The sequence below is a fragment of the Heloderma suspectum genome, chromosome 3 (genome assembly GCF_057233095.1).
Source record: "Heloderma suspectum isolate Gila_16-S chromosome 3, 16-S_ref, whole genome shotgun sequence".
Lineage (NCBI taxonomy): Eukaryota > Metazoa > Chordata > Lepidosauria > Squamata > Helodermatidae > Heloderma > Heloderma suspectum.
This window is the reverse complement of record NC_139460.1, coordinates 213,468,256-213,495,881: the sequence shown is the minus strand read 5'-3', so window position 1 is coordinate 213,495,881 and position 27,626 is coordinate 213,468,256. Positions and strand designations below refer to the sequence as shown.

The 27,626-nt window shown below is 43.7% G+C and overlaps 2 protein-coding genes across 2 annotated transcripts in view; one reads left to right on the top strand and one right to left on the bottom strand.

The window, feature by feature from the left end:
* Positions 1–19,386, top strand: part of LOC146350725 (cadherin-23-like) — a 33,946-nt gene extending 14,560 nt beyond the window's left edge. The window contains exons 7-18 of the mRNA XM_084845517.1: positions 5,182–5,445; positions 6,358–6,519; positions 7,356–7,612; positions 7,824–7,921; positions 9,061–9,181; positions 9,564–9,643; positions 11,586–11,626; positions 12,327–12,410; positions 12,643–12,703; positions 14,191–14,320; positions 15,245–15,367; positions 18,253–19,386. Coding sequence (XP_084701643.1) covers positions 5,182–5,445; positions 6,358–6,519; positions 7,356–7,612; positions 7,824–7,921; positions 9,061–9,181; positions 9,564–9,643; positions 11,586–11,626; positions 12,327–12,410; positions 12,643–12,703; positions 14,191–14,320; positions 15,245–15,367; positions 18,253–18,579 — 1,748 coding nt within the window. The 3' untranslated portion in view covers positions 18,580–19,386. The remainder of the gene's footprint in view (positions 1–5,181; positions 5,446–6,357; positions 6,520–7,355; positions 7,613–7,823; positions 7,922–9,060; positions 9,182–9,563; positions 9,644–11,585; positions 11,627–12,326; positions 12,411–12,642; positions 12,704–14,190; positions 14,321–15,244; positions 15,368–18,252) is intronic.
* The window catches only part of LOC146350724 (prosaposin-like), a 63,026-nt gene continuing 53,508 nt past the window's right edge, over positions 18,109–27,626 (bottom strand). Inside the window, exons 12-15 of the mRNA XM_084845513.1 lie at positions 26,987–27,159; positions 25,484–25,564; positions 23,829–23,930; positions 18,109–22,977 (exon numbers count right to left, since the gene is read on the bottom strand). Coding sequence (XP_084701639.1) covers positions 22,942–22,977; positions 23,829–23,930; positions 25,484–25,564; positions 26,987–27,159 — 392 coding nt within the window. The 3' untranslated portion in view covers positions 18,109–22,941. The remainder of the gene's footprint in view (positions 22,978–23,828; positions 23,931–25,483; positions 25,565–26,986; positions 27,160–27,626) is intronic.

Sequence of the window (27,626 nt, the reverse complement as noted above, 5' to 3'; positions counted from 1 at the left end):
TAAATCATCCCAAAGGGATGAAGATGAAAATATTTTTGATTGGCCAAATGTGGAAGGGGAGGAAATAGGCCAGGAGTACATGGTAGAACATCATAGCCAATCAAAGGTGACAACGTCCCATAGCAAAAGATGCATACACCAAAGGCATCTGGGGAAGGATACCGTGTATAGGTGTTTTTATCTTTTACTAGATGCCTCCAAGCCAAAATGGGAGAATTGGAGTGCTTGATTTTAAAGGAAAACCTGGATATAGTGGACATTACAGAAACCTGGTGGAGCTGAGAGAACCAGTGGGATATGGTCACCTTTGGATATAAACTCTATCAGAAGGATAGGGAAGGGCATACTGGGGGAGGTGTTACCCTGTACGTCAAAGGGGGCATAGTGTGAAGCGGACTAGAACACCTAAAAGGGGCAGACTCTTCTACAGAAGCACCGTAGGTGACAATACCAGGCCCCAAAACTAATGTAGTGCTAGGAACGTGCTATTGTCCCCCAGACCAGAATGCTCAGAGTGACCTTGAGACGGAAGACAAAATCAGAGAGGCCTCCAAACAAGGAGGTGTTGTAATAATGGGCAACTTCAGTTACCCCCACATTGATTGGATAAATGCATGTTCCAGCCATGACAAAGACGTTACATTTCTCGATGCCCTAAACAATTGTGCCCTAGAACAGGTGGTCATGGAACCAACCAGAGGGGAGGCGACCTTGGATTTAATCCTAAGTGGTGTCGCCCAGGGCCTAGTATGAGATGTAAATGTTGTTGAACCAATTGGAAACAGTGAGCACAGTGCTATCAGATTTAATATATATTTACATGGAAAATGCCCAGGAAGTCCAACACAGTCACATTTGACTTCAAAAGAGGAAACTTCTCTAAAATGAGGGAACTGGTGAAAAGGAAGTTAAAAAGGGGAATCAAGACGGTTAAATCCCTTCAACATGCTTGGCAATTACTCAAAACGACAATAATAGAAGCCCATCTAAAATGTATACCACAGGTTAGGAAATGTATCACCAAGTCCAAGAGGTCGCTGGCATGGTTAACCAGCAGTGTTAAGGGAGCTATTAGAGAAAAGAGAGCTTCCTTCAGAAAATGGAAGTCTTGCCCAAGTGAGGAAAACAAAAGAGAGCACAAGCTTGCCCAAAGGCAATGTAAAAGAGCATTTTGAAGAGCATATTGCCAACAATCAAGGCCAACAATAAAGATTTCTTTAAATATATCAGAAGCAGAAGACCAACTAGGGAGGCAGTTGGAAGGCTGGATGACAATGGAGTTAAAAAGGAGTACTGAAAGAGGACAAGGAGATTGCAGAGAAACATAATGAATTCATTTCATCTGTCTTCACTGCAGAAGATTTAGGAGAGATACCTGTGCCTGAATGGATGTTTTCAGGAAGGAGGTCTGAGGAACTGAGGCAAATAGTGGTGACAAAAGACAAAGTTCTCAGCCTTATTGATAAATTGAAAGCAAATAAATCACCGGACCCAGATGGTATCCATCCTAGAGTTCTCAAAGAACTCAAATATGAAATTGCTGATCTTCTAACCAAAATATGCAACATGTCCCTAAGATCAGCCTCTATACCGGGGGACTGGAATATGACCATGTAACACCAATTTTCAAAAAGGGATCCAGGGGGGATCCAGGAAAATACTGGCCGGTTAGCTTAACGTGTGTTCCAGGTAAATTGGTTGAAGGCATTATTAAAGATAAATTAGTAAGCATATAGAAGGACAAGCCCTGCTTAAAAAGCATCAGCGCAGCTTCCACAAAGGTAAGTCCTGTCTCACTAATCTTTCAGAGTTCTTTGAGAGTGCCAATAAACAGGTAGACAGGGGTGATCTGGCAGACATGTTTACTTGGACTTCCAAAAGGCTTTTGACAAAGCCCCTCACCAAAGACTCCTGAGCAAACTTAGCAGTCATGCAATAAGAGGAGAGGTCCTCTTATGGATCAGTAACTGGTTAAAGAACAGAAAGCAGAGAGCAGGAATAAATGGCAAATTCTCCCAATGGAGGGACGTGCATAGTGGGGTTCCACAGGGATCAGTATTAGGACCAATGCTTTTTAACATGTTCATAAACTATCTGGAATTAGGAGCAAGCAGTGAAGTGGCCAAGTTTGCAGATGACACCAAATTATTTAGGGTGGTTAAAACAAAATGGGGTTGTGAAGAGCTCCAAAAGGATCTCTCCAAACTGGGAGAATGGGCACCTAAATGGCAAATGCGGCTCAGTGTAAGCAAGTGTAACGTGATGCATGTTGGCAAAAAATCCCAACTTCAAGTATAGCCTGATGTGATCTGAGCTAGCGGTGACTGACCAGAAAAGAGATCTTGGGGTTGTGGTGGACAGTTCAGTGAAGATGTCAACCCAGTGTGTGGCTGCTGTAAAAAAGGCAAACTCCATGTTAGGCATAATTAGAAACAGAATTGAGAATAAAACTGCCAATATCATACTGCCCTTAAAGAAATCTGTGGTGTGACCACGCTCAGAATACTGTGTATAGTTCTGGTCACCACACCTAAAAAAAAGATATTGTAGAGCTGGAAAAGGTGCAGAAAAGGGCACTTAAAATGATCAAGGGGCTGGAGCATCTCCCCTATGACAGAAGGTTACAACAGCTGGGATTGTTTAACTTGGAAAAACGGAGGGTAAGGGGAGACATGATAGAGGTCTACAAAATTATGCATGGTGTGGAGAATGTGGATAGGGAGACATTTTTCTCCCTCTCTAAGGGAGATACTAAAATACTAGAACCTGGGGTCATCCTATGAAGCTGATTGGTGGGAGATTCAGGACAGATAAAAGGAAATACTTCTTCACACAGCGCATATTTAAACTTAGGAATTTGCTACCACAGGATGTAGTGATGGCCAGCAATTTGGATGACTTTAAAAGGGGGTTGGACAAATTCCTGGAGGAAAAGGCTATCAATGGCTATTAGTCTTGATGACTATGTGCTACCTCCAGTACCAGAGGCTACACCAGTTGCTGGGGAACATGGGTGGGAGGGTGCTGTTGCACTCATGCCCTGCTTGTGGGTTCCTGGTCATGGAACATGGGTGGGAGGGTGCTGTTGCACTCATGCCCTGCTTGTGGGTTCCTGGTCCACAGCTGGTTGGCCACTGTGTGAACAGAGTGCTGGGCTAGATGGACCCTTGGTCTGATCCAGCATGGCTCTTCTTATGTTCTTACATCACTCATTCAACTTCAAATACAGCATCTGTTCAGTGTTTAATTAAAACATTGTTAAAGGTTGTTATTAAGGCTGAAATCTGTCTGGCCTCCTCTTCCCAGGTTAGATTCTCGGTTTTACAGCCACAATCCAAGGTACCCATTTGGGTGTACACAGTGGCTTGTGTGCACCCAACAGGCTTTCCAACATTTTTTGTCCTGTAACAGCAGGAGACCCCAAGTCCCCAACATGGTATTGGAAAGGACTTTTGAAACTCCCTGAGTGTAAAAGCAGCTTACAAACTGGCATAACTCTAACCACTGCTTACACGCAGCCTAGCAGTGCTGCACTGTTATATTATGACAGAGGTTTTCCTTGGCTTTGTCCAGATGTACCTGCTTACATGCATTTCTTTCTGCTATAGCACAACCTCAGCTCCCTCTCTGAAGACAAATACATACATAAACATAACAATTTCAACATTCATTTCCTAATATCTCTTTCCCCCACCCCCTGTGTCAGGGAGACCTTTCTGAAAGAAAACAATTCAGGTTCATGACATTTTTATTCAATAAGAGAGCAATCCTATGGCCTGCTAGACACTGTCTAGCGGACCATAGGATATGGTCTATTCCGGGAACCGACCTCGGAGCCTGCTCACCAAGGTTGGTTCCCAGAGAACTGACCTCCCCGCTCATCCGCACTGCCTCAGAGGCAGTGCAGAGAAGCCCTATCCTCTGTGCTCGTAAGATGAGCATGGAGCGACTGAAAAGGGGTGGGGCTGGGGGGTGTTCTGGGGTAGGGAGAGCGCAGCTGTGCGTACAACACATTCTATGTGTCGTATGGCAGCTTCCTCTCCCGGCCAGCCCCCCCGCTGCTAGACAGCCAAAAATGGCTGTCTAGCGAAAAAGAGCAAGGTAGGAGAGGCGCGGAGGGAACAATCCCCCCGTGCCTCTCCTGCCTTGCTTTGGATAGGCAGTTGCCTCTGAGGTCAGAGGCGGCCGCCTATCTACTTAGGATTGCGCCCTTAAACCATTTACTTAGATTTTTTTTAAGTTAATATTTTTTTCCTTTTTTCTTTACTTAAAACACTGATGGGTAGGGATCTGTGATTGTCACAAATGCCAGCCAATCAGGATTCTGCATTGGCAGGTGGAAACTATAAGTGGCGGGGAAGGAGTACCAATCAGCACTCCATACAGCTGGGGTTTAGCTAGAAAGAGAAACAATGGTTGTTTCCAATCTTGATTCTTTGAGGAAAGTTGTACATCTGGCTAATATGGGTAGAGTGCAGATCCATAGCTGGGTCACTACTCCAGCTATGTATATCTAGGTTAGGGGTTGACAACTTCCCCCAGGTGGAGAACCATGTAGGGTGTTGGGTGGTCGGCAAAGCCCCAGACACATATCACACAAATGCACATATACATACCCACATGTCACACACATACAGAACCATGCATGCATGTACACACACACACACACGTACACACTGCCCAGCAAATCCTACTGCAGGTATCAAAAAAGGCTTTAACCTCCCCTTCCTAGCAACATTGAATAGTATCACTGCAGTGGGAAGGGAAGTTATGTCTCCCCCTGCCTTCATTGCACTGATGCTGCTGGAAGTTGCTGTGGTGAGGAGGAGGCTTTAACCTCAACCCATCACAGCAATTCACCCAAGGAAGAGGGTGCACAGGGATGAGCCTTTTTGGCGGCAACATCAGTGGCACACAGCTGTGGAGGGCCGCATCTAGGTGCACCTTTAGAAAAATCAGCCCTCCATGACCTGATAATTTTTTCCCACAGGCACCTTCATTCCACCTGGTAGGACCAACCCATAATATTGGACTGTAGAGATTAAGGGAGGAATGAATCAGAGGGAACCTAACTTGAATTTCTCTGCCCATTTCTGCTTTTTAACACTCCTGCTATTATAAATATCCCATTTTAGGAAGGAACAGATTTGAAGAAAATCTGACTCGTACTCTTTTTTTTAGCCGGTAACAGAGAGAACAACTTCCAGCTGAGTCGGGAAGGGACATTGCAGGTGCTGCGGGACGTGGACCGAGAGAAAGAGGCTTTCTATTCTATCATTGTCAAAGCCTCTAGTAATAGGAACTGGACACCCCCCCAGGGTCGCCGGGCAGCCAGGATCCAAGCCATGGACCTCAGCACTGACATGACCCTGCAAGATGTGCGGGTCTTTCTGGATGACATCAATGACCAGCCTCCCCGATTCACCAAGTCAGAATACACAGCAGGTAAGGAGGATCCCACTTGAGCATGGCTGATCAATCAGGAAACTGCTTTTCTGGAGGTGACTTTCCTGAGTTTCCTGGTATAGAATGGGATAAGAGAGTTATCCAGTGAGATATGTGTGATTTCAATAAGGTTCTAGGTACGTGCGCTTGCCATTCCCTACTCATGGTCGTTTAAAGTTCTTTAGATGATGTTGTGACCCTCCAGTTTCACTTTTGTGTCTAAAGAGCACTTTTGGTGAGTTTTTTTAGAGCTGGAAAAATGCGGTATTGTTTGTGAAAGCGAAAGAAAATGCTTTTTCCATTTGTATAATTGTGCTATTCCGCTATACCACAGTGCCACCTAAAGGTTATGTAACGAAAAAGCAGAAAAGGAAACATTCTTCATGTAGTACTTAGATCTCAATTATGTGATGAAACAGAAAGTCGATACAGCACATTAACAGGCTCATGTAGAAAAGCCCATATAAGGTATGATCCAGTAAAGGTTAAGCATTTTACGGCCTGTCGATTTCCTGTTGAACTCTTCCAGTGAAATCAGTGGGATTTTAAAGTGCAGAACTTTGGCAGGATTATACTCAGAGTTACAAATTTATAGGAAATATTAAGATGTTTTGGTTTACATCGTATATGGTATAGTATTTAGCATAATTAGGCAAACAGTTATCAGAAGAATAGGTTTTGCCATTTGTGAATTTTAGGACAGGTGAGAAAACCTCGCTGTTTTGTCGTATGAATTGAGGTGGTGTGATAAAACTGCATGTAATTGCATGAAGGGTGGAAGACTGATGGGCTGTCTTTGCCAGGATGCACATTGAAATATTTAGGTGCTATTTCCCAGCAATTATTTCTGTCTCTTGTCTTTTCCTTTGGCACTTTGAATACTTCATGCTCCCCGACCCCACCTTCTGCAAGGGGTTGCAACAGATGCGAAGGTGGGTTCTGAGCTGATCAAGCTTGTTGCACTGGATGCTGATGTGGGAAACAATAGCCTGGTCTTGTACAGCATTCTGGGGATCCGCTACATCAAGCAACATTCCAATGACTCTGAAGAGGTGGCCAACATCTTCAGCATTGGTAAGAATGGCAACAGGATGCGTGCGAACCTGTATCAGTTGAGCAGCCCAGTTCTCCTTTCCTTGCACCGCATGTGTGAAGTGATGCCCTGTTTAGCCTGTTCAGTAAAGGCAAGGCATGGTGTACTAACAGATCCATGGTCAGTCAACCTAATATCCATTTTGAAGTTCCCTTTGGCCTCAGGGGGTTGCTTTAACAGCCATGCTTGAGGTGAGGAGCTGGCAGGAAATACAATGCAGCTATACAGCCAGTGCATCTTGCTTTTATATTGTCTTTGGGATTTCTTTACTGAAGGTTACATTGAACTGAAATAGATTCTTGAGTGAGGGAGATAAGAGAATACTACAGACTCTAATATCAGTGTCATAGAACAAAACAGGTCTTTCTGCTGTACTTAAAATGTCTGCCTTTCTATTTCATTCTTCTTTAGACAGATGTTGGTATAGACAAAGGAGCCACTGTTTAATTTGTCTTGGAAGTGAATGAGCTAAGGGCTAATCTATAAACTTAAAGTAATCAGGTGGAACAGCCCTATTTGGGCAGTGCCATTTCAGTCTGCAATTAGGGGACTGCATGAGTGAATGCCCTACCTTCCCTAAAAAACACTTCCTGCTTCTTAGAAAACTAGCACATCAGAGAGGTGGCTAGGCTAGAATCCTTTAACCTGCTGTGCTACATTTTTAAGTGCATGAAGGTTTTAGATAGGAAAACACTCAAACATGCAATCTCCCACCTGCATTCTAAAATGGTGCAGTCTCAACATGGTTGTACAATGCAATGATTCTGAACATGTAGGCCAGCTTTAAATCCAGGTTCATTGTTGGTTCTTCTCAAAGGTAACCTAGATGGGATTCTTCGGACCTTTGACCTCTTCACTGCCTACAACCCTGGCTACTTTGTAGTGGATGTCATGGCCTCAGATCTGGCTGGTCATAATGACACTGCAGTTGTGGGAATCTATATCCTGCGGGATGATCAACGGGTAAAGATCATAATCAATGAGATCCCAGATAAAGTACGACAATTTGAGGAAGAGTTCATCAGCCTATTGTCCAACATCACAGGGGCCATTGTCAACACAGATGATGTGCAGGTAACTATTGCTTTGGGGCAACACTCATTCTCTTATAAGCTGTTCATTTGTGCTCTTTCTCACTGAGGTTAAGAAAGATGGAGAATTTCCTAACAAAAACAACCTTTTGGGATGGCATGTCCTAGAGCTGCTGTGTCACAGAAAAATGTCAAAAGATGTTATTGCTATTGGTGGGATAGAAGAAGGGATATCTGTTTTTTCTGTCCTGTAGTTCCACGTTGACAAAAAAGGCCGTGTGAACTTTGCCCAAACGGAATTGCTGATCCATGTGGTGAACCGGGAAACCAATCGGATTCTGGATGTGGAACGGTAAAGATATGCTCTGTGTGTGTGTGTGTGTGTGTGTGTGTGTATTAGATTCAGGTTCACGGAGCTTTTATCCTGCTATTGAGATTGGTTACTCATGGAAGTTTGCAGTGCTTTAGATGACATTGTCAACCTCCAGGGAGTCTCCCACACTAAATGACCTTTATTCCATTTTTTAAAAGATCGGAGATAATGAGCTATCAAATTACTGTGCTTGGGTTCTGCTTGCATTCCCTCTGAAAAGGGGAAAGCCTGCAATAAGAAGAGCGGCTGTATAATGAAACATATGGAAGACTCAGATAAGGAGGAAAAGGGATGGGGGAAAGGAAGTGCATGTAAAGTCTGTCGTGATCCTGCATTTAAAACGGAAGCAGAAAGTCCCATTTTAAATGTGGGGTTTTAAGCTGGTGTAAAGATGCTCCATAAAATTTGAACTGGGTGCTCTCATTGCACAACAGCAGCTCTTCCTCCATAGAATTGTCTTTCCTAAGAAGTCTCTCTTTTGGGCCTCAGTAGTTAAGAAGAGATTTTTAGTTGATGCTCAGCTAAAGATTGGTTCTGTTCTGCTGCTGGCATAAAAGATAGATCAAATCACAGTCAATAGGATGTCACCTTGAGCATACAGCATACCATCTTAGCCCCAGAGGGTAGTATTTCTTTAGTTTTGAGATCACTGTGGTCAGTTGGCATCTGATGCTAGTATTTATTTTAGTTAGATCCTGTAGCCTATTTAATGTGTAGCCAATATTGGCAGGCTCTGATGATCACAATAGCAAAGATGTGGTTAATCAAATCAGCAACTTCAGGTTCACACAGCCACCAATTCACCATGAAATGACATTTGGATTGTTATCTCGTGGCAGAGATTTGCACAAATCCTGTTCCCTGTGAACCTAGCTGCCCCACCAACATGTGACTCTCACACCTGATTTTTGAGCACTGTGGCAAAAAAAAGAAGAAAAAAGAATTTGGATGATTGGCTCCATGTTTCTTCTAATGCAATTTAATGGAATGAGTTCTGCTTTCAGAAACTGTTGAGTTGGAAATTATAGAGGTTTGACGATTCCTGTCAGTTGTTTTAAAGTGTATTTTTTAGCCGTAGAATGGTGAGTCAATAACTAAACATTCAACACTTTTCCCAGAGTAATACAGATGATTGATGAGAATAAGGAACAGCTGAGGAATCTCTTCAGGAATTACAATGTCTTGGATGTGCAACCTGCCATCACTGCTAGGGCTCCAGACGACCTGTCAGCACTGCAGGTAAGATGGAGGGGAACGTCCTTTATACCTTCAGCATAATATACTTCCAGCTCTTATGCTTTTCTTGGATATGGTCACCATATCAAAAGGAACTGTCATGATAGGACTCTGCTGTATCTGAGTTGGTGGTTGTCAAAGGGACACTAGAATGAACAGGAAGCATGTTAAACTAAGCATTTTCATGTAGATTATTTGCATCAACCATCAGATGGTGAATTCACCATTCATATTCTCTCACAGTAACCTGAGAGTGTAAGGTCCGATATTGTCATTCCACAGTTAAGTTACACTAATTCAGTGGCCAAGCAATTTTCTAGAAATTCCATCCCTACTGTAATGGTCTGTCTTGTTTTTGTTTTGTTTTGTTTCTTGTCATTTCTAGATGGCAATAATCATTCTGGCTATTCTCCTCTTCCTGGCAGCCATGTTGTTTATCCTCATGAATTGGTACTACAGAACAGCGTGAGTAGCCTCCAAGGCCTATACAATGTGTTTATTACTAATTTTTTTATTAATAATACTTGCATACCGCTTAATATAGTAAAATCTCTAAGGGCATAATCCTATGTCCGCTAGTCAGTGGCTAGACAGCCATAGGATAGGTCAGTTCCCTAAGAACCGATGTTCATCCCCTCCTGCGCTGCCTTGTAGGCAGAGCAGAATGGCCCAGCATTCCGCTCTCGGAAAGGGAGAGCGGAGCAGAGAAAACGGGGCATTCTTGGGGGCGTGCTGGAGTGGGGAAGTCAGAAATCCTATATGACACATCCAATATGTTGTCCGGCCGCCGCTTCCCACCCTCCAACTTCCCCCGGCTAAACAGCCGAAATCGGCTATCTAGCCGCAAATGCAGGGCAGCTGAAGTACGGAGGGGACGATCCCCCCTGCGCTTCTCCTGCCCTGCATTGGATAGGAGGCTGTCTCTAAGTTCGGAGGCGGCCGCCTATCCCAGTAGGATTGCTCCCTCCGTGATTTGCATATAAAAATATTTGAAATCACAGTTAAAGTGCATGTATAATACAACATTAAAACATTTCAACTATCAACAACAAAAGAAACAATTAAAAGGGAACAGTAAACCAGAGCAGAATCATGTTGATCAATTATAAGCCAGGGAAAGCTAGTCTGAACAAGTACCTTTTCAGGAGGCATTTAAAACATGCCACATTTTCTGACTCCCAAACCATACAGGGGAGGATGTTCCACAGGGTGGCCACCACCACTGAGAAGGCCCGCTTTCGTGATGTTATGTTGTAACATTCTGTTGGCTGCAGAACAGCCAACAAGTCAAAATAAAGGTCCTGTATTTATTAAAGGTGGAAGCCCTAACTCAGAGATTCACAAAGATAGTAATGGCTGTATAGAGCCTTCACTCATCCCAGAGAATAGATCATTGTGGGAGGGTGAATGGGGGTGTATACACTGACCCGGTTTGAGCGATCAAACAAACCATGGGTTGTTTGTGAATGGTTGGGAGCAACAGAGCATGCTGATTCCTACCTTTTCGCTGCTTCCGCTTTGTCTAAAACTCAGAACTCTGTTTAGCAAAGCAGAAGTGGGTAAGTGATCAGGAGCCAGCACATTCAGTCCTGTGTGCTCACAAACAACCTTGTTTGATCATCCGAACAGGGTCACTGAGTGCGTCTCCCATCTTTTTAGTGATTTAAGGGATTTGCTATGTTTAAAGCAGCTTTCCCCAACATGGTGCTGTGAAGATGTGTTGGACTACAACTCCTATCACGACACTAGCATGGTCATTGGGCATGTGGGTTGGGGATGACGGGAGTTGCAATCCAGCACATCTGCAGAGCATCCGGTTGGGGAAGGCTGCTTTAAATTTTGCCTCCATTTGTTGCCAGCACCCCGTTCATGATCAGTCTGGCCTTAGCAGGGTTAGGGTGGAGCCCTGCAGGAATCAGCTGCTGCACTTGCAGATCTCTGGATAAGGGCTGTGAGCTGCATTGCATGGGAAGGTATGTAGCAACTCCTTATTTTTGCGGTAAGGGAAAATCTGTTTCCTGATGTTAATCATCCCATGATAGGTTGGGGCCAGAATTTGTAATTTTAAAAATGTAGGTATCTTAGCATAACTTCATGTAAACAAAACAACTGAATTGAATCTAAATCAAACATTTTTAAAATGTTTGATTTAGAGTGAATTGCTTCAGAATCTTGAAAAGGCCGTTGCTCTGCCTATAAGGGGAAAAAGCACATTCTTAGCTAAAAGACGATCAGTAGTAAAAGTTCTCAACCAGTAATCTTACCCTTTTCTGATTGGAAATAAAACATTGTATAAGATTATTTTAAGGGACTACAGTAATTCACGTTATGCTTGTGAACAGACTTCACAATACAATCCTTATATTCTTTTTTCCCAGTTGTTTACTTCTTTTAAATTGTTTTGCAGACACAAAAGAAAATTGAAAGCAATTGTAGCTGGTTCAACAGGTGAGAGATATTGAGAGTCCTTTTTCTTTCTGGCTCAAGGGGGGAAATGGTCACTGATAAATGTGGGGAGGTTGCCGTTGCTCCTAACACTAGCTGATCAAGCCAGCAGCCTGACACAGGTTGCTTCCACTCTACGGCTCTTTAGCATTGCTGAAATATTGCTTTCCCACAGTCAGCTGGAAGTGAAATTAAAGTAGTGGTTCTGTGTAGCACTTAATGTAATTCTTGTTGCTCATGACCAAGACCCTTCAATAATGTTTATACAGAATTAAGTCCCATGCAGCAAAGGTCCTCTGCAATTTTAATTAGCAGCTTCCTCCTTGCAGCTTCTAGCACTGTTCTTTCCTGTTCAGTTCCCTTTCCCTGTATCAGGGGGAAGGGATATTAATTACTTATTTCCTCTTTTTCCCATTTCTTATTGCAAAATCCTGCCAATTTGCTATAAAAGAAAAAAATAGGGGAAGAAGTAATGAGAGGAAATTGGTACTTAGCCACCCCCCCACACACACTTTGGGTGACTGCCTGATATTCAACAGTAATGCACCGATACACTGAACAGAAGCTATAATGGACAGAAACTGCAAGGAGGAAGTTTCTACTTAAAGGCACAGTAGTCCTGAAAAGCTTCGATAGTACTTTGATAGGCTGCGCAGGCTGGTGCTGCAATTGTGTTTTAATTTTTAAAATTGCCACAAATCAGGTCTGAAAAAAGATGGGTGGACAACACAGAAAACACTGGAAAGCAACAGATTGGCAACAACACCATCTGGATTCTCCATAAAAAGTGAGTGAACAAAGGATGTAAATTCCAAACTAAACTGCTAATGTGGAAGCAACCAGACAGAGGTTAAGCTGTGAAACTTCACTGGCAGGGAAAGCTTCACTGCTATGTTTCTGTGTGTCAGGCTGCTGTTAAAGGCACAGGCCACAAGGCCAGTAAAAAAAAAAAGATGTCAGATCCTAAACTCAGCTGCTGTAAATGATTATCAGTAAACTGTACACATTGCCTTCTACAGGTAACCGAGGTTTCATGGACATCATGGATATGCCTAACACAAACAAATATTCCTTTGATGGGTAGGTTTTTCAGCAATTTCAGAAATGCTTAGCAATACTTAACCCTATCCTAGACACATTACATAGAAGTTCCTTTTATTTCACCGTGAGTCACTCTCAAGCAGTTGGTAAGAGCTGGAGATATTATACAGGCTGTTTCACACATTATGTGGTGGGAAGCCCAAGCTTGCTGCTAAGTGGCTACTGTTCAGGGAACCAAAGCCACTTCCAGTTCCCTAATTAATGCAGCTGTGTGATCAAGGATGCCTTTTTAACGTAAAAATGTAGGAGCCAGCTATATTTCCAAGGAATTAGCTTGGCGAAAAGGAGAGCCAGAAACCTGATGGGATCCTGATCTCATTGGTGTTTTCTGCTCTCAACCTCCGTCTTGTCCTGCCTGTCCCCAGTGCTTAACTGGGAACATGTAGGAGTTCAAGCCTACCCAGAAATCAGAATTGTATCTGGGCTCTGCGCAAGAAGGGGTGGTGCATAAAAATAAATAAGCAAGCAAATATCTCTGACTTGAGTAACTGCTGCTCGCAGCTACTCATTTGGGAGAAAAAGGCAGAGCCACTGTTGTTTGTTATTTATTAGGTTGGATCCAGGATCTGCCTCCCATGGATGGAAGGGCTCCGCTCATGGAAGGTGCATTTTCGGGGGTCCGACTCAGCAGGTTCTCCCAACCCTCTGTGTAGCATTTTCAGGGAGCTTGAAGAGATGTCATGGGGAGGAGGGGGCAGAGAGGTCTGCTTCCACCAACCCAGCTGCATGTGCCTAAATCTGGATCCAGCCCATCAGCGGCAGCATCATTTCACATCTTCAGTAGCTGAGCCCTAGCACTGAAACAAGTCCTGGAGTAGTGCCCTGGGAAGCCCTGCCCAAATGTTCAAGTTTGCAGCGGTATCTTCGTTTTTCTCACTGGTGTGTTTGGTGCGCATACTTGCAAATACATGTTTGTCCTAACCACGTGCATCATTTTTAGGTGTACACACACAAAAATGATAATATGTGAAGGGGCTCACAATGACCTGGCTGTTGGCAGCTATCTGAAGGCTGTGTCATCTAATTAAGGACAATCTCACTTGCCTGGTCCCTAATGCCTATGATGCTTACTTTGAAGGGAGCGATTACTTTATTTATTATCACACTTCTATCCCACCTTTTTCCCTCTTGCAAGGAACCCAAGGCAGCTTACATAGCCCTCCTTCTCTCCATTTTATCCTCACAACAACCCTGTGAGGTAGGTTAGGCTGAGAGTCAGTGACTGCCCCAAAGTCCCCCAGTGAGCTTCATGGCTGAGTGGGGACTAGTCTAGAACCCAGATCTCCCGACTCCCAGTCCAACACTCTAACCACTACACCACTCTGGCTCTCTATAAAAAGCATGTTTTAAATTACTTTTTGGGGGTGGGGGTGAGTGTCTTTTGAAAGACACGCTTAAAGTTACCTGCAACAGTGTGGGCTAAACTACTGCAATTCCTTACCCAAGTCATTGTGTATCCCTTACAGAGCAAATCCTGTGTGGCTAGACCCCTTCTGTAGAAATCTGGAGCTGGCAGCTCAAGCGGAGCATGAAGATGACCTGCCTGAGAACCTAAGTGAAATAACAGACCTGTGGAATAGCCCAGCCAGGACTCACGTGAGATGGCACCTGCTTACTTTCAGGGCTTAAAATCCCAGTATAGTCAACTCACCTGTTGGCCTAATTCTGTCTGTAGCCTGTGCCAGCATAAAGAAATCAAACCCATGTGAAGCAACAGAACACTTTTTGGTGATGTGAATAAATGAGAACATTGACTTAAGTGTCACCATCCCATTGTGCTAGAATATGTTAGACTTTCTTCAGTCTGATAAGGCTGGCCATGATATACTCCTTGGGAATGAGAAGCAATGGGTATTCTTTGTGTTGGCAAGCATGTCCATTCAGGACACAGAGGGAGCAATCCTATGGCTCCTAGACAGTGTCCTAGATCCATTTCCTAGATACGAAGCTGGAGGCAGAGCTCCAGCCTCGGATCCAGAAGTCCGAGCTCCCCACCCCCTCACAGGTGGCACAGAGAGAACTGTGCCAGCTGCCTCTACAAGCTCACAAATGTGAGCTCATAAAAGGGGGCATGCCAGTGGGTGGGGAGGGGAAGGGACTAGAGATGCCAAGACATGAGCTATCCCCAGCTGTCCCCAGCCTCCTTCCCTCCCCAGAGCCTCCACTAGATGGGTGAAAATGTCTGTCTAGCTAAATGCAGAAAAGGAGGGACAATCTGCCTCCCACATTGTATTGAATGCCTGTAAGCCTCTGAGTTCAGAGGCTTATGAGTACCCAGGCCAGGTCGAATAGGACTGTGCCCTAAGTTTGTTAGTTAGAAGTTATATGTCACTATATATTGTTACTGACATTTTGTTCAACGCCCTGATGTCTGCATGCTAATTAAATATTGCCAAGGGAGTTGACCAGAAGAAAATAGGCACGATTTAGACCAAGAAGTGACTGGAGTTCCTGGAAATGTTCCGGAATGGTTTTTCGTCCAACACTGTTGAGAGAGAAACTATTTTCTCTTCTTTTTAGGGAACGTTTGGAAGAGAGCCTTCAGCTGCCAAACCTGAAGATGATCGCTATTTGAGAGCAGCCATCCAGGAATATGACAATATAGCCAAGCTAGGCCAAATCATGCGAGAAGGGCCCATCAAGGTGAGAATGTCTTGCATCTTGATTCAGCGATCTGCAGGTTTATGGCCAATTAGGTTCTTGGCGGTCAAGGTTGTATGGCAGCTTTGGCCTCTGCAAAATACACCAGAGCAGCAGCGATAATCCTTCTTCTGAAGCCATCATTCCTCTGACACTGTATACCTACTCTACCTACACATGTATAACTGCTAGAAACAACACTGTAGATTTCACCCAGCTTCACAACACCATCTTTAATCTGCAACCCAGTCTTGGAACACAGTTGGCTGGGATATCCTATTTAAGCTAGGATTACACCAGATGTAATTCAAAAGCGCTTCTTCTAAACGTCAGAAAGTCTCAGGATCATTGTTCCAGACAGATTCTTTTTTAATGTAGAGGAAATGCCCATTTGCCTTTGGAGTAGCTTCTTGTGAGGATTCCCTAGACAGGGTGAGTTTCAGGACAAGTGGCCAAGGGCCCAGTATAATTTCTCCTGTTGCCCATTCCCTCCCTCCTTCCAGGGCTCTCTCTTAAAGGTAGTCTTGGATGATTACATGCGGCTGAAAAGACTGCTTGCTGAGCGGATGGTGCATAAAGCCACCACCAGTCATGGGGACCAGTCCTCAGTGTCTGAGGTAGAGTCTGTTTGTGCATGGGTGTTCTTAAAAATGCTTGTTGTGCCCTCTGGGATGCAGTGTCTGCTTTTCAAAGCTGTAGCCTTCTGTATATATTGTGTGGTGCTCACAGCTATTTCTCTCTGTAGCTCTAAGATCTAGGAGCAAAAGAATACAGAAGTGAAATCAAGCCGCAGAAGAGATGCCTCTCTGTCTGCACCAGCACCAATGCACTCGCCACTTTATGTGTGTCCTAACTCCTTGGCCCTTAAGCCTCATGAGGATTCATAGGCATGAGGATTCATGTTCCTTGCCACAGTACTGAGTCCCTGTTGCAGAGTTAATTGCATCTTCAGGAGTGAAATGGAAAGCGCTAGAGTCCCGCTTCCATCGCTGTGAGGTAGACAGCCTTTCAAAAAGTGTATAGGTAAAGCAGAGATGGGGGAAAGGCCTTGATCAGTGATTCATAAAGAAAAAGCCGCAGTTCACTTATAGGTCGAGGAAACTTGTGCTCGACGATGAGGGATGAAGACAATGTAAGTTCTGAAGAGTAAAGGACTGAAAGATAGTAATGAGGTCTCCTTTAAACACCAAAAATGATAGTTGCAAGGATAGGTTTTGTTTTCTAAACAAAAAGAGGGAATTTTGTGGAAAAATGGGGGTGGTGGGAGGCAAGCCAGGCCACTGCATGCTCATCACTTTATGAAGGACATAGTAAAGTAGACAGAAAGATGCCAAGAGACTGGAAGATTTTTAGATTATAAGCCTGCAGGAAGGGGTGGTCTTCTTTTACTCATGATTTGTAAGCCACTCCGTGAGGCATTTTGACTGAGGATCAGGATAAGAATACTCTACATAAATCAATAAGAGAGGACACTCCCCTGAGAATCTTTCACTCTCTGGCCACAATTCAACAGCGTTAAGCATTCTTAAATACACTGAGAGCAATTTCCTTGGCTGGATTGTAGCCAAAGATAGAAGCAACTTGTTTCTCTCCTCCAATCTATTTGCTTACTTTATTATACGCTTTATGTTCAGCCAAGTGGGGATGGACAAATCAGTCTATACTCAGTCTGTGTCAGTTTCTCACATATTCAATCAGTAGTCCATCCTTTCCAATTTCCACATCAGTCTACAGTTTTTTAAAAAACTACACAAAATTTGCATTTATTTTCATATGCAACTTCCCCTAATATACACATTTTTAATCCAATTGTTGAGCCAAGAACTGCATTGCAAAATTCAGAGGAGTGCAGAATCTGAAAGATAACTGTGTTCCACTTCACTTATTAGTCCAAGAAGTGAGATTTAGGCTGGTTTGCTTAAAAACGTGGATTAAATGAAATTCTTTCCCATCCTTAAGAGCCAAATGCACAGAGGAGATGAGCCAATAATTGCCTGTGCTGGATTATAATCTTTGACTAACCACAATTTCTTCTGTCCCTCCATTTTACCTACTGGGACTAAGAGTTCTTTACGTTCTTTAGCTAACTCAGATGTATCACCATCCACTTTCTGCCCAGAGTTCTTTGTCCACCTTACTAAAAAGAAACCAAAACAAAGAGCATTAAACAAAACACTTGAGTCTTTTCAGTGTCTGTTTATTACATTTGTCTCCCAGTCTTCTCCAGGGAGCTCAGAATGGCATACACTGGGTTTCAGGGGTCCTACCATGTAGATTCTAGGTAATGGTTAGGCTTAGGTAATGATTAGCTTCAGGGACAGTTACATCAAATCCTTTCAGACCACTCTGACACCAGACTGTCCAGAAACTGTCTCTTGCGTATTAGATTTAAGAAGTGACTGTGCAAGAACTAATTCAAAAATATGCCTCAACTGTTTCTAATGAATACATTTTATTTAGGTCACATATTAGGTGACCCCTGCCCGACCCTGCCACCACCCCAACAGTGATGTAAGACTTGAACCCCAAAACAGTGGTTTGTTCTGAGCGCAGGAGGCCCAATATGTGCATAGAATTTGCCAGCCTGCAATGGCTTCTCCATTTTAGTGGAAAAAGCAGACCTGTGTGCACTTAGGCTCCCTCCATTGGAATAAAGTGGGCAGTCCAAGTGCCCCAGAATGTTCACATTTGCATGCAAAAAATCTTGAGGGGGGGGGGGGTGACTAGGTTCACGATATAACCAGGGTTTGTAGACACAGTTCTAGCAGGAGCAGTTTATACTCTCCCCAAATTAGGTCAGGAAGAGAATGTATCTGTAACTGAAAACAGTGGAGTCAGATTGGCTGGAGAATGAATGAAGTGTTGACTTCCACTTGGGTTTCTTCCAGCTTATCCAGAATGATTTGGATGAGGAGGAGGAGCAAAGGAGTCCAAGCCAAGGGAGTCTTCGCTTCCGGCATAAGCATCCTATTGAGCTCAAGGGACCTGATGGGATCCATGTGGTCCATGGTAGCACAGGTACTCTCCTAACCTCTGACCTCAACAGCCTTCCTGAAGATGACCAGAAAGGGCTTGGCCGCTCCTTGGAGACACTGACCGCTGATGGAGGGGCATATTGTGACAGGAACGCCCGCACCGAGTCTGCCAAATCCACCCCTATGCACAAGATGAGGGAGGTGATCATGGAGAGCCCACTGGAAATCACAGAGTTATGACTAGAAGTGGCATCACTGGTGTAGCACTCCAAGGAAGCCTGGGCCCACACAGACTGGCACTGCAAGAGGAAGAGTACTGACCAAGGGACAAACGTGGCAGAAGAAAATCCAGAGGCCAAGGTCACCAGTGCCTGGTCACCACGTGTTCGAGAATAAATCTGACCAAGATAGCCAACCATTTTGTTATGGCAGCCTTGGGGAGCCTAACCCCAGGGGTGAAGGCTCTCAGGACTGTTTTGCTTTTACCAGGCACTCACACCATTCAACTCATAACTTTTTTATTTTATTTTTAAAATATAAAGTGTTAAAGAAAAGCAGTGGGAGGCCCTGAGGCATAAACATAAAGCTAGAATTGCAATAATCATGGTGCCATGTCCCATTAATGGAGCTGACTGGGCTCTCCAACACATCCTGGATTGCATCCACATGTTTCTCCTACCAACATGGTGGTAGTCATGGTGGGGAAAAATGGCTGCCAACTGAATGCAGCTAAAATGATCCTAGGACTATCGACTCACACACAGAGATTGTGCGATAAAATTCAGGAAGCTCCACAAATCTGTTTGGCATTAATCTGTGTTGTCACATTTCCAGAAGGGAAAAACCTGAAGCCATTTCTTCATTTTGCTGGCTTACCAAAACACTACAGCATCAAAAGAAACACAGTGACATTAATTCAGGTTCTGAACGTAGAGTGTTTGTGTGTAATTTTTTTCCTCCTCCTCATGTTTTCAAAAAGTAAAATGTTGAGAGTTTTTGGAATGGTCTGTCAAAGGAACCAGAAATACATTATACGTGCATTTGGTTAATCTGTGTTTTATCTTTCCCACCTCAGCTGTCTTGGGCACAGTTTTCAGAGCTTGTTTGGGTGGAGTACCATACCATATGAGCTGAGGAATCAGAGCAATAGTTGTGCTCATCACTATACCAGCATGTACTTCCTCTCTCCATCAAACTATCAAGGAAGGGAATCAGGACTGTGCCTTATTCAGGAGGCTGTATATAGCATACGCGCGTGCGCGCGCGCGCACACACACACACACACGCACACACTCTCTTCTGCAATTTGAAATAATTATGCAAATTCAGCAAACCTAATTTACATCATTCGATTTTCATGATTCAGCTTTTCAGAAGATTTGACATAATTGGCAGGGCAAAAGTATATAACAAAAAGGGGCACAACCAGAAGAGATACTTGACTAAAAGCACCAACTGAGGCATAGCTGCTGAAAATCTAGAACAAATTATGTAAGGCATTAAAGTCTTGAGGTACTATAAAATAACAGATTAATGATGGTTAAGATAAAGTGGATCTCATGAGACTGAGATGTACTCCCGGACTACTAGAACCCTCTCCTCCCAGTTCATAAGTTCATTAGATACTGCCCAGTTTTCCAAATTTTCTAAGGACCAGTAACCTGCTCTTAAAAATTGAAAGGCAATATTCTCCAGATGCTGAATTCTGTACCAGGTACCACAGTCTACACATGGGCCATAATCCAGAGACCTTAAATCTTGTATATGCCTTTACGCACAACCTTTGACTTGTTTCCTTGAACTACCCACCCCACTGCTTCATTGTGCAGATGTCCCTGTTCTTTGTTTTAAAGTCAAAAGCTCTGCTGGAAATGCAGGCAGTTACACAGTTCTCAGGACTGTGATCTTAAACCACAGACACAGGAAACACACTCAGCAGAGACCTCTTTCTCATCTTGTAGCACCTCCACCAAAGAGCATTCCCTTCGATACAGTGTAAGTAATACAATACACTCGGTGCTCTGAACCGAAACAGATGGAAAGAGCTGCTTGTGTTCTATCCAGATCACCTGTGTCAGAGAGATAACCTATGCAGGCTCTTTACGTATCATCACAGCAAGAAGCGAATATATTATTTGTTTAACAAAGCCAAGAGTCAATGTCAAGTTTATAAGAATTCTTTAATGTTTCTTAACTACAGAAGCTTTGGAAAAATGCTCATAAGAATGTTCTTTTTGGGACAACTGGATATTTCCCCATGATGTATTTTGAGCAGAGTCCAAACTCATACACAGTAAGTATGGGAAAGGGAAACACGTATGTTCCCAAGGTAGCACAGCTTCTACCTTCTCTCTGCAGGTAATGGTAACCAGACTCGGAGAGCAATGCTCCTGTACCTCTAATAGTTATACAGAAGAGGGAATTGGGATGGGTGGCAAAAAATTCACCTCTGCAGCACTGTAACATGAAAAGCCAGACCTGTAAAAATTCTGTCATCTATTCAACTGCTAAAGCTACAGATAGGTATATGCAGCACTTACCAACAAATGAGGCATCTGTATGTCTTTGAGAGGTCATTAACATTTTCAGATGTCTGTGTAGCTGCAAGCCGTAATGAGAGCGAATGGCTTTGGAATTTGTCTTTAAATGTGTACTGCCAAGTCATACACAGAGCACATAACCCTAAATCAAAGATGTCAGTGCTTAATGCTGGCTGTTTCTTGAGTACTTTCCTCAACTCCTGCAGCACAGAGAACCCCAAATAAAATACTTGCTCCTTTGTTCACTGCTCATCATTCCAACACATTATAAAAGGAGCAGCAGTCACTTCACTGTTGTTTTCAAAATACTAACCACTGCATCCATCCATTCCTATCAAAAACTAACTGGTATTAATTTCTTGCAGTGCAATCTTATATGTGTCTATTCAGAAGTAAGCCCCATTGATTTCAGTGGGAACTACTCCCAGGTAAGTAAGTATAGGATTGCAGCCTTAATTAATCTGAAATCTAGTATACCTAATTACTCCGATCCAGCACACATCTGCACATGCATCCAATGTGAATGTATAAATACATTCTTCTTTTTATTTTATGTATTTAAAATATTGATGCGCCTACCGTCATCATGCTAGAGTTCACATCATGATGTTCACCTGTGCCTACTGAACCAGGATGGCTGTATCTTTCATGCACATGGTGATGTTCATCCTCATTTGGGGCCACTGGTTGCTGTATGCAGCAAGTGCTGGAGCAGGGACTGCACAAGTGTGTATCCCAAACATGAAAGGATTTAACTGAAACCAGGTTTAAGCTATACAGATAAAAGCAGCAAATTCAGCTATACAAAAGTAGTAAATTCTTCCCCCACCCTTTCTTTGCCCATACTTCATTCGGACAATCAGACAGTGCTTTCTTGGCAACTTTAATTTCTAATTGATTTGTTTTGTCTACATTTAGAGTTTAAGTAAGAGTATGATGGGAATACAGATCTCTTTGAATTTTCAGCAGCCTCAAGGCCAGACACCCATTAATGAGGTGGAAAGTTAGAAGGTGATTTCCCTTTGATGTGAGAATTCGATGTCAAAAGGCACGCTGTAGGCATACAAGGGACAGGGGGTAACAGCACACACTTGCTTGTACAAGGTCTAATCTGGCATCACCTGTTAAAGGATCTCAAATAAGAGGGCTTGGAAAAGTTCTTTGCCTCAGACCTTGGAGAACGGCTGCTAATCATAGAAGTCAGATGGACCAATGGTCTGAGTCGCTGGCTGAAAGCTGCTCCTTTTATACTAAAACTTGCATTCTGGGAGCATAGGGAACTTTTAGCCCACAGGTCACACAAACACTGAGAGGTAGTGGGGAGGAAGCCGCCTTGTGAGAAAGGTTATATGATTTGGCAGTCACATAGCCACAATTTCCAGGGCTCCCTGAGGAGAACTACGAAAGATTAAAGCCGGTTAAAAGTGGTTTAAATATATAGTATAGATGTGCCTTGAAAAGGCTTTTAAAAGGCCAGACAGTGTATGTGAAAGACAAATCCCTCAGTGGAGCACTGCCACTTTACTTGCACTGCGTTAGTGGCCTTGGGCGGGTCTTTTATCACACCTGTCAACAAAGCCCTAAACAGGGACATATTCAAGATTCAACATTCATTTACAAGCTATTATGGGTGAAAAGCACTGGAAACATGAAAATGCCAGCGTAGGCAGCTGGTTCTGGTCTCATTATTATGTAGTCATTCTATTGTCATAAGGCAATTTATTCATATTACAATAAAACATGTTCTAAGGAAATTCTTACCTACTCAAGTAAATCCCACACCCTCCCTGCCTCTCCCCCCCCCCCCATGGCCCCTTCCCACCATGGCTCAAGAGTCAAAACCAAATGTCAGGTGATTCAGAGCATTATGAAGTAAAGATTGCCTCCCCCTTTGAGCAGTGCAGATACCAGATGGGTAGCCCACACTACAAGCTAAACCAAACATGGGAAAGGAAGATGGGGTTCTGCTAAGGTTTAGACACTTCACTGCTTCCCACCCAGCCAAATTCCAGGATGCATTAATTAAACCATAGCCAACATTCTTCCAATGAAAGGGCTTCCTCTAGTTCCATATATGGCGTTGGCAGTATTCAGTGGCCTGTGGGAAAAGGAGAGACGGTAAAAGAACTTTCTAAGTGGTTGACAAGCCCTCCTGAAATTCAGACACACCTTGAGCCTCCAAGCCCTTTCACCTTTTTTATATCTGCTGTGATATGAACTGAGAAGGGACTTTTTATGGTCAACTGACTGTGCTTTTAATTCAGTTTAAACTTGCGGACTTCCAGATATTTTAGCCTAAAACTCCCATTATCCCTCACCATTGGCTATGTTGGCTAGGGCTGATGGAAGTAGGCCAAAACATCTGGAAGGCCACAAGTTGCCCATCCCTGCTCTATTGAAATGAATAGGAAAGGCATTGAGGGGCTGGGGGTGGGGGAAGAGCTCCTGGAGCTCCAGTATTCATCATTGCTCCCAAGCTCAGAAGGTATCAGTGGATCTGTGTGATTGCCTGAACCAGGCGAAGGCAACAGAGAGTTTTAAATAGATATAATTAGCCCACAATCTCATTTCTACAAAAGAACCCGGCTTGCAAATCCATATTTTTTTAATAATGTAATTTGTGATTTTGCTCCCGCAGTTTTCTCCTTCCTTGGATTTTTTTTTTAATAGCAGTCAGTTATATTTTCCTATTCATGCTTGCAGCACCTTATGACTAAAGAAAGAAATGCATCACTTGATTACGACATAGCAGAAAATATTTAATCGAACTTCCATCAATCAATCATTTCTGTCTGAAAAACCATTATGTTGCATTCCACAGAAGTGTGTGCTGGGAAACAGTGCTTAGTTTTTAACTGGATCCAGGTACTTCCTTTGCCAGCTCCATCACACTGCACTGTAAACTCAATACTCCCCCTCTTACTCCTTGGAGAATCTCTCCTTCCTTACCTGGCACTGTGCTGCAGTCCCCAGGTTCTTGCACCAGTAGCGAGGGCCCCAGGCACAGGCTTCCATACCCACAACATGAGATGCAAGACAAGCTCCTATTTTCTGTGTAGTAAAAGAGCAGACAGTACAAATAAAGAACAGTGACTCCTATGCCATTACTGCCCTTCCTGTCTTACTGCAGGGATGGGGAACCCCTTTTTTCTTCTCCAAGCAGCAAGAAGTTCCAGGGCAGCTTTACAGGTGCTCATGAATCAACCTTTCAATGGCTGCATGACTGAGTGATATGCTTTTTGATCTCCCATTCATTGGCCAAGCCATGCAAAGCCTAAAGAGAGATTTTGAACAGCAAGGCAGCATGAGACATAATATTATAGAGTCCCCCTATAATTCCAATGTAAACTGGAATATGTGGGTAAAACGAAGGAAACTACTACACTACGGGCACAATCCTATCGGGATAGGCGGCTGCTTCCAAACGTGGAGGCGACTCTCTATCCAATGCAGGGCAGGAGCAGTGCGGAGGGCATTGTCCCCTCCATGCTTCAACTGCCCTGAATTCACGGCTAGACAGCTGCAAGAAGTTGGAGTGGGGGGGGGGGGCAGACGCTGGACAACACATAGGAAGTGTTGGAACAGCACTTCTGCCCTCCCCGCCCTGGTATGCCCCCAGGAATGCCCCATTTTCACCACTCTGCCCTCCTCTTCTGAGTGCAGGCCTGTTCCACACTGCCTATGAGGCAGCACGGGAGAGATTGGAGGTCGGTTCCCGGGAAATGACCTATCCTATGGCCATCTAGCCACTGACTAGCAACCATAGGATTGTGCCCTAAGGGAGTTGTAGGACTTTTTCCTGTCTAAACATGCATAGGATCACACCCTAAGGGTGCAATCTTATTCATGTTAGGTAGAAAAAAATCTTACAACTCCCAGCATTCCCCAGCCAGCATAGCTGGCAGGGGCACGCAGGAAATTGTAGGACTTTTTTTCTGTCTAAGCATGCATAGGATTGCAGGCTAAGTATTTTTGCTGCAATGCTCAAAATACCCAGGCAATAGGCTCCTTCTGCTTTTATGCCAACTGCAGATTGCTTGATTTAATGTCAAAGGTCCCAAGAGAACCAGAAAAACAACCCTTACTGTTTACTCTACATTCATATTTTGACTATGGGTGCTTCCAGATGGAGGGGTCCTACTACTAATTATTGGAAAGCACTGAGCAAGCTATTCTGCTTTTTCTTACTTAATAGATTTTCCATAGTAAGAAAAAAGATGGACGAAGTCCCAGGAAAATATGGGAGGGCTACAAGTAAAAGACAGCATTGCATGAAACTCCCTATAAAATTTCATGAATGAGGCAGGGTATTGGTAGGATTAAAGCCTCGTCTGAAAGCACCCACTGACAATAGGGGCAAAATTGTCAGTTTACATTTACTTTCAGCCTTGCAGAACACCACAAGTCTACCTGTTGCTTCACAGGACTGGGAAGTCATGCAAGTCTCTATGAACTAACAGTGCAATCTTATGCATGTCTACTCAGAAGTAAGTCACATTCAGTTCAGTGGGACTTACTCCCAGATAAATGTGTATAGGATTGCAACCTAAATTTCTCATCCAAGATTTCTCTCAAGTCTAAGCCAGCTTTAGGACATGACTTACAGTGCACACGAATGTTGGTTCCATGACTTGTATCAGGAGGCGGATGGCAGCTGGCTCATATTCCTCCACAAGCTGATCACACTGTAACAGAGCAAAAGGGGTAAGGCTGAACCCTCCATTGGGGGCACTCCTCTGAGAGTGAAACTGGGTGTACAGATTAAACCTTTTGATTAATCAGTTTAGTACACAATCCTACGCATGTTTAGACAGAAAAAAGTGCTATAACTCCCAGCATTCCCCAGCCAACACTGGAGAGTTGTAGGACTTTTTTCTGCCTAAACATGCATAGGAGTGCGTCCTTAACAAATTAAAGTGAATCCACAGGGTCTAGGGCAGTCTTTCCAAACCTGGTACCCTCCAGATGTGTTGAGCTACAGTTCCCATGATCAACTGTCTTGGAATAATGGGAGTTGTAGTCCACCACAACTGGTCAGGGAAGGGCACCAGGTCAGGGAAGGCTGGTCTAGGGATATACAGAACTGCTACACACACACACACACACACACGTGCCAATATTTCTTAAGTCTGGATCATCAGTCCCTCAAAACCCCTGAACAGGAACCTCCTTTTTTACCATGAAATTTCACTAATGTTCTCAAAAGTCTTTTTGACCATTTCAAATTACTTGAATGTTCCGCCCACTCCAAATCTATTTCAAAATTTTACTTTAGGCAAAGTTGGTGGCAATTCTGAGGGATTACCTTTTGTTCAGTTGAATATTTATAATAACAATTTAGGAAGATAACGCTTTTCCTCTTGTTCGCAGGAAAAAGTGGACATATATGCAGCACAAATGCATATAAGATAGCAAACTGTCCACCAGGTTTTGGAAGAGGGCAGAGCTGGCCCATGACATGTGGCTGGCTGAGGCAGAGCAGCATAAGGTGCCTCCCCACACACACACACACACACACATGTCAAGATGCACAGCACCCGCGTCTGGTCAAGTTATGTCAGTACCTGAGGCACAAAACCCCACATGCTTCCCTCCCCATCCCTGGCAGTAAAAATACAATAATGATACATTAAATAACTAACAATTTGTTGCCCTTTCATGACACTCAGGGCGTCTCTTGCACTAAATGCCCTTTGTTCTGCTTTTAAACAGATCGCTGCTAATGAGCTATCAAATTACCCCGTTGTGTTCCGCTTGAGTTCCCTCCATGAAAAGAGGAAAAGCGGCAAGAAGAGGAGCGAGATCAATGAAAGATAATGGAAGACTCTGATATGGGGAGAAGGAGGAGGAAGGGGGAGGGGGGAAAAGAAGTGGGTGAAAAAGGGAGTCGTTGTGATCCTGCATTTAAAACGGAAGCAGAAAGCCCCATTTTAAATGCAGCCTTTTAGGCTGGGATAGAGATGCCCTCTATCTAATGGTAGGGCCGGGTCTGCAAGAGTGTGGGGAACAGAAATCTCCAGCTCCTTTCCCCCTCTCTCCTCCTCAGCATCCTAGTTCCTTAGAAAAGTCCAGATCTCTCTTCCACAATCTCCATGTAACGCACTTACTGAATACACCAAAGCATCTGGTAGTAACCGGCAACCTTTAGTGAGCATGGATCCAATCTGTGCCTGTGTTTCATTCTTCTCTAGCTCATCGTCCAAGTATTTAATGAGAACTGTACACACACGGCAGATTTCGCCTTCACTGTATTTCGGTAGCTCCTCAAGAGCTACCCCCTCTGAGAAGAAAGGTCGCCATTAGGAAAACCCAGCTTTTTATTTTCTTAGATGTATTATTCATTTATTTTTAAAAAAAATATTAGCTTTTCAGTCTAAAGATTTCCAAGGCAGAGCACAACAAAAGTTAAAACCTTCAATTAAAGCATAGCTACAACAGAGCAAAACAAAACAACAAAACAGTAGTAGAAGTAGCAACATCTATAAAAATAGAGAACAGTAATGGCAAAATATATCATCCATGTTGGGAGAGAAAGATTGTTAGCCTTTAGGCACCAGGTAAAAACAAGGTATGCAAACGCCAAGTGTCCTTGGGCAGCGTGTTCCACATCTGAGGTGCCACAACCAAGAAGGCTCCATCTCAGGTCACCACCTGCCTACACTCAAAAGGTTAGAAGGCCTCTGACAAAAACAAACTTTGTAAACTGCTCTGTGAGCCTTTCTTGGTGGAAGAGCAGGATAAAAATCC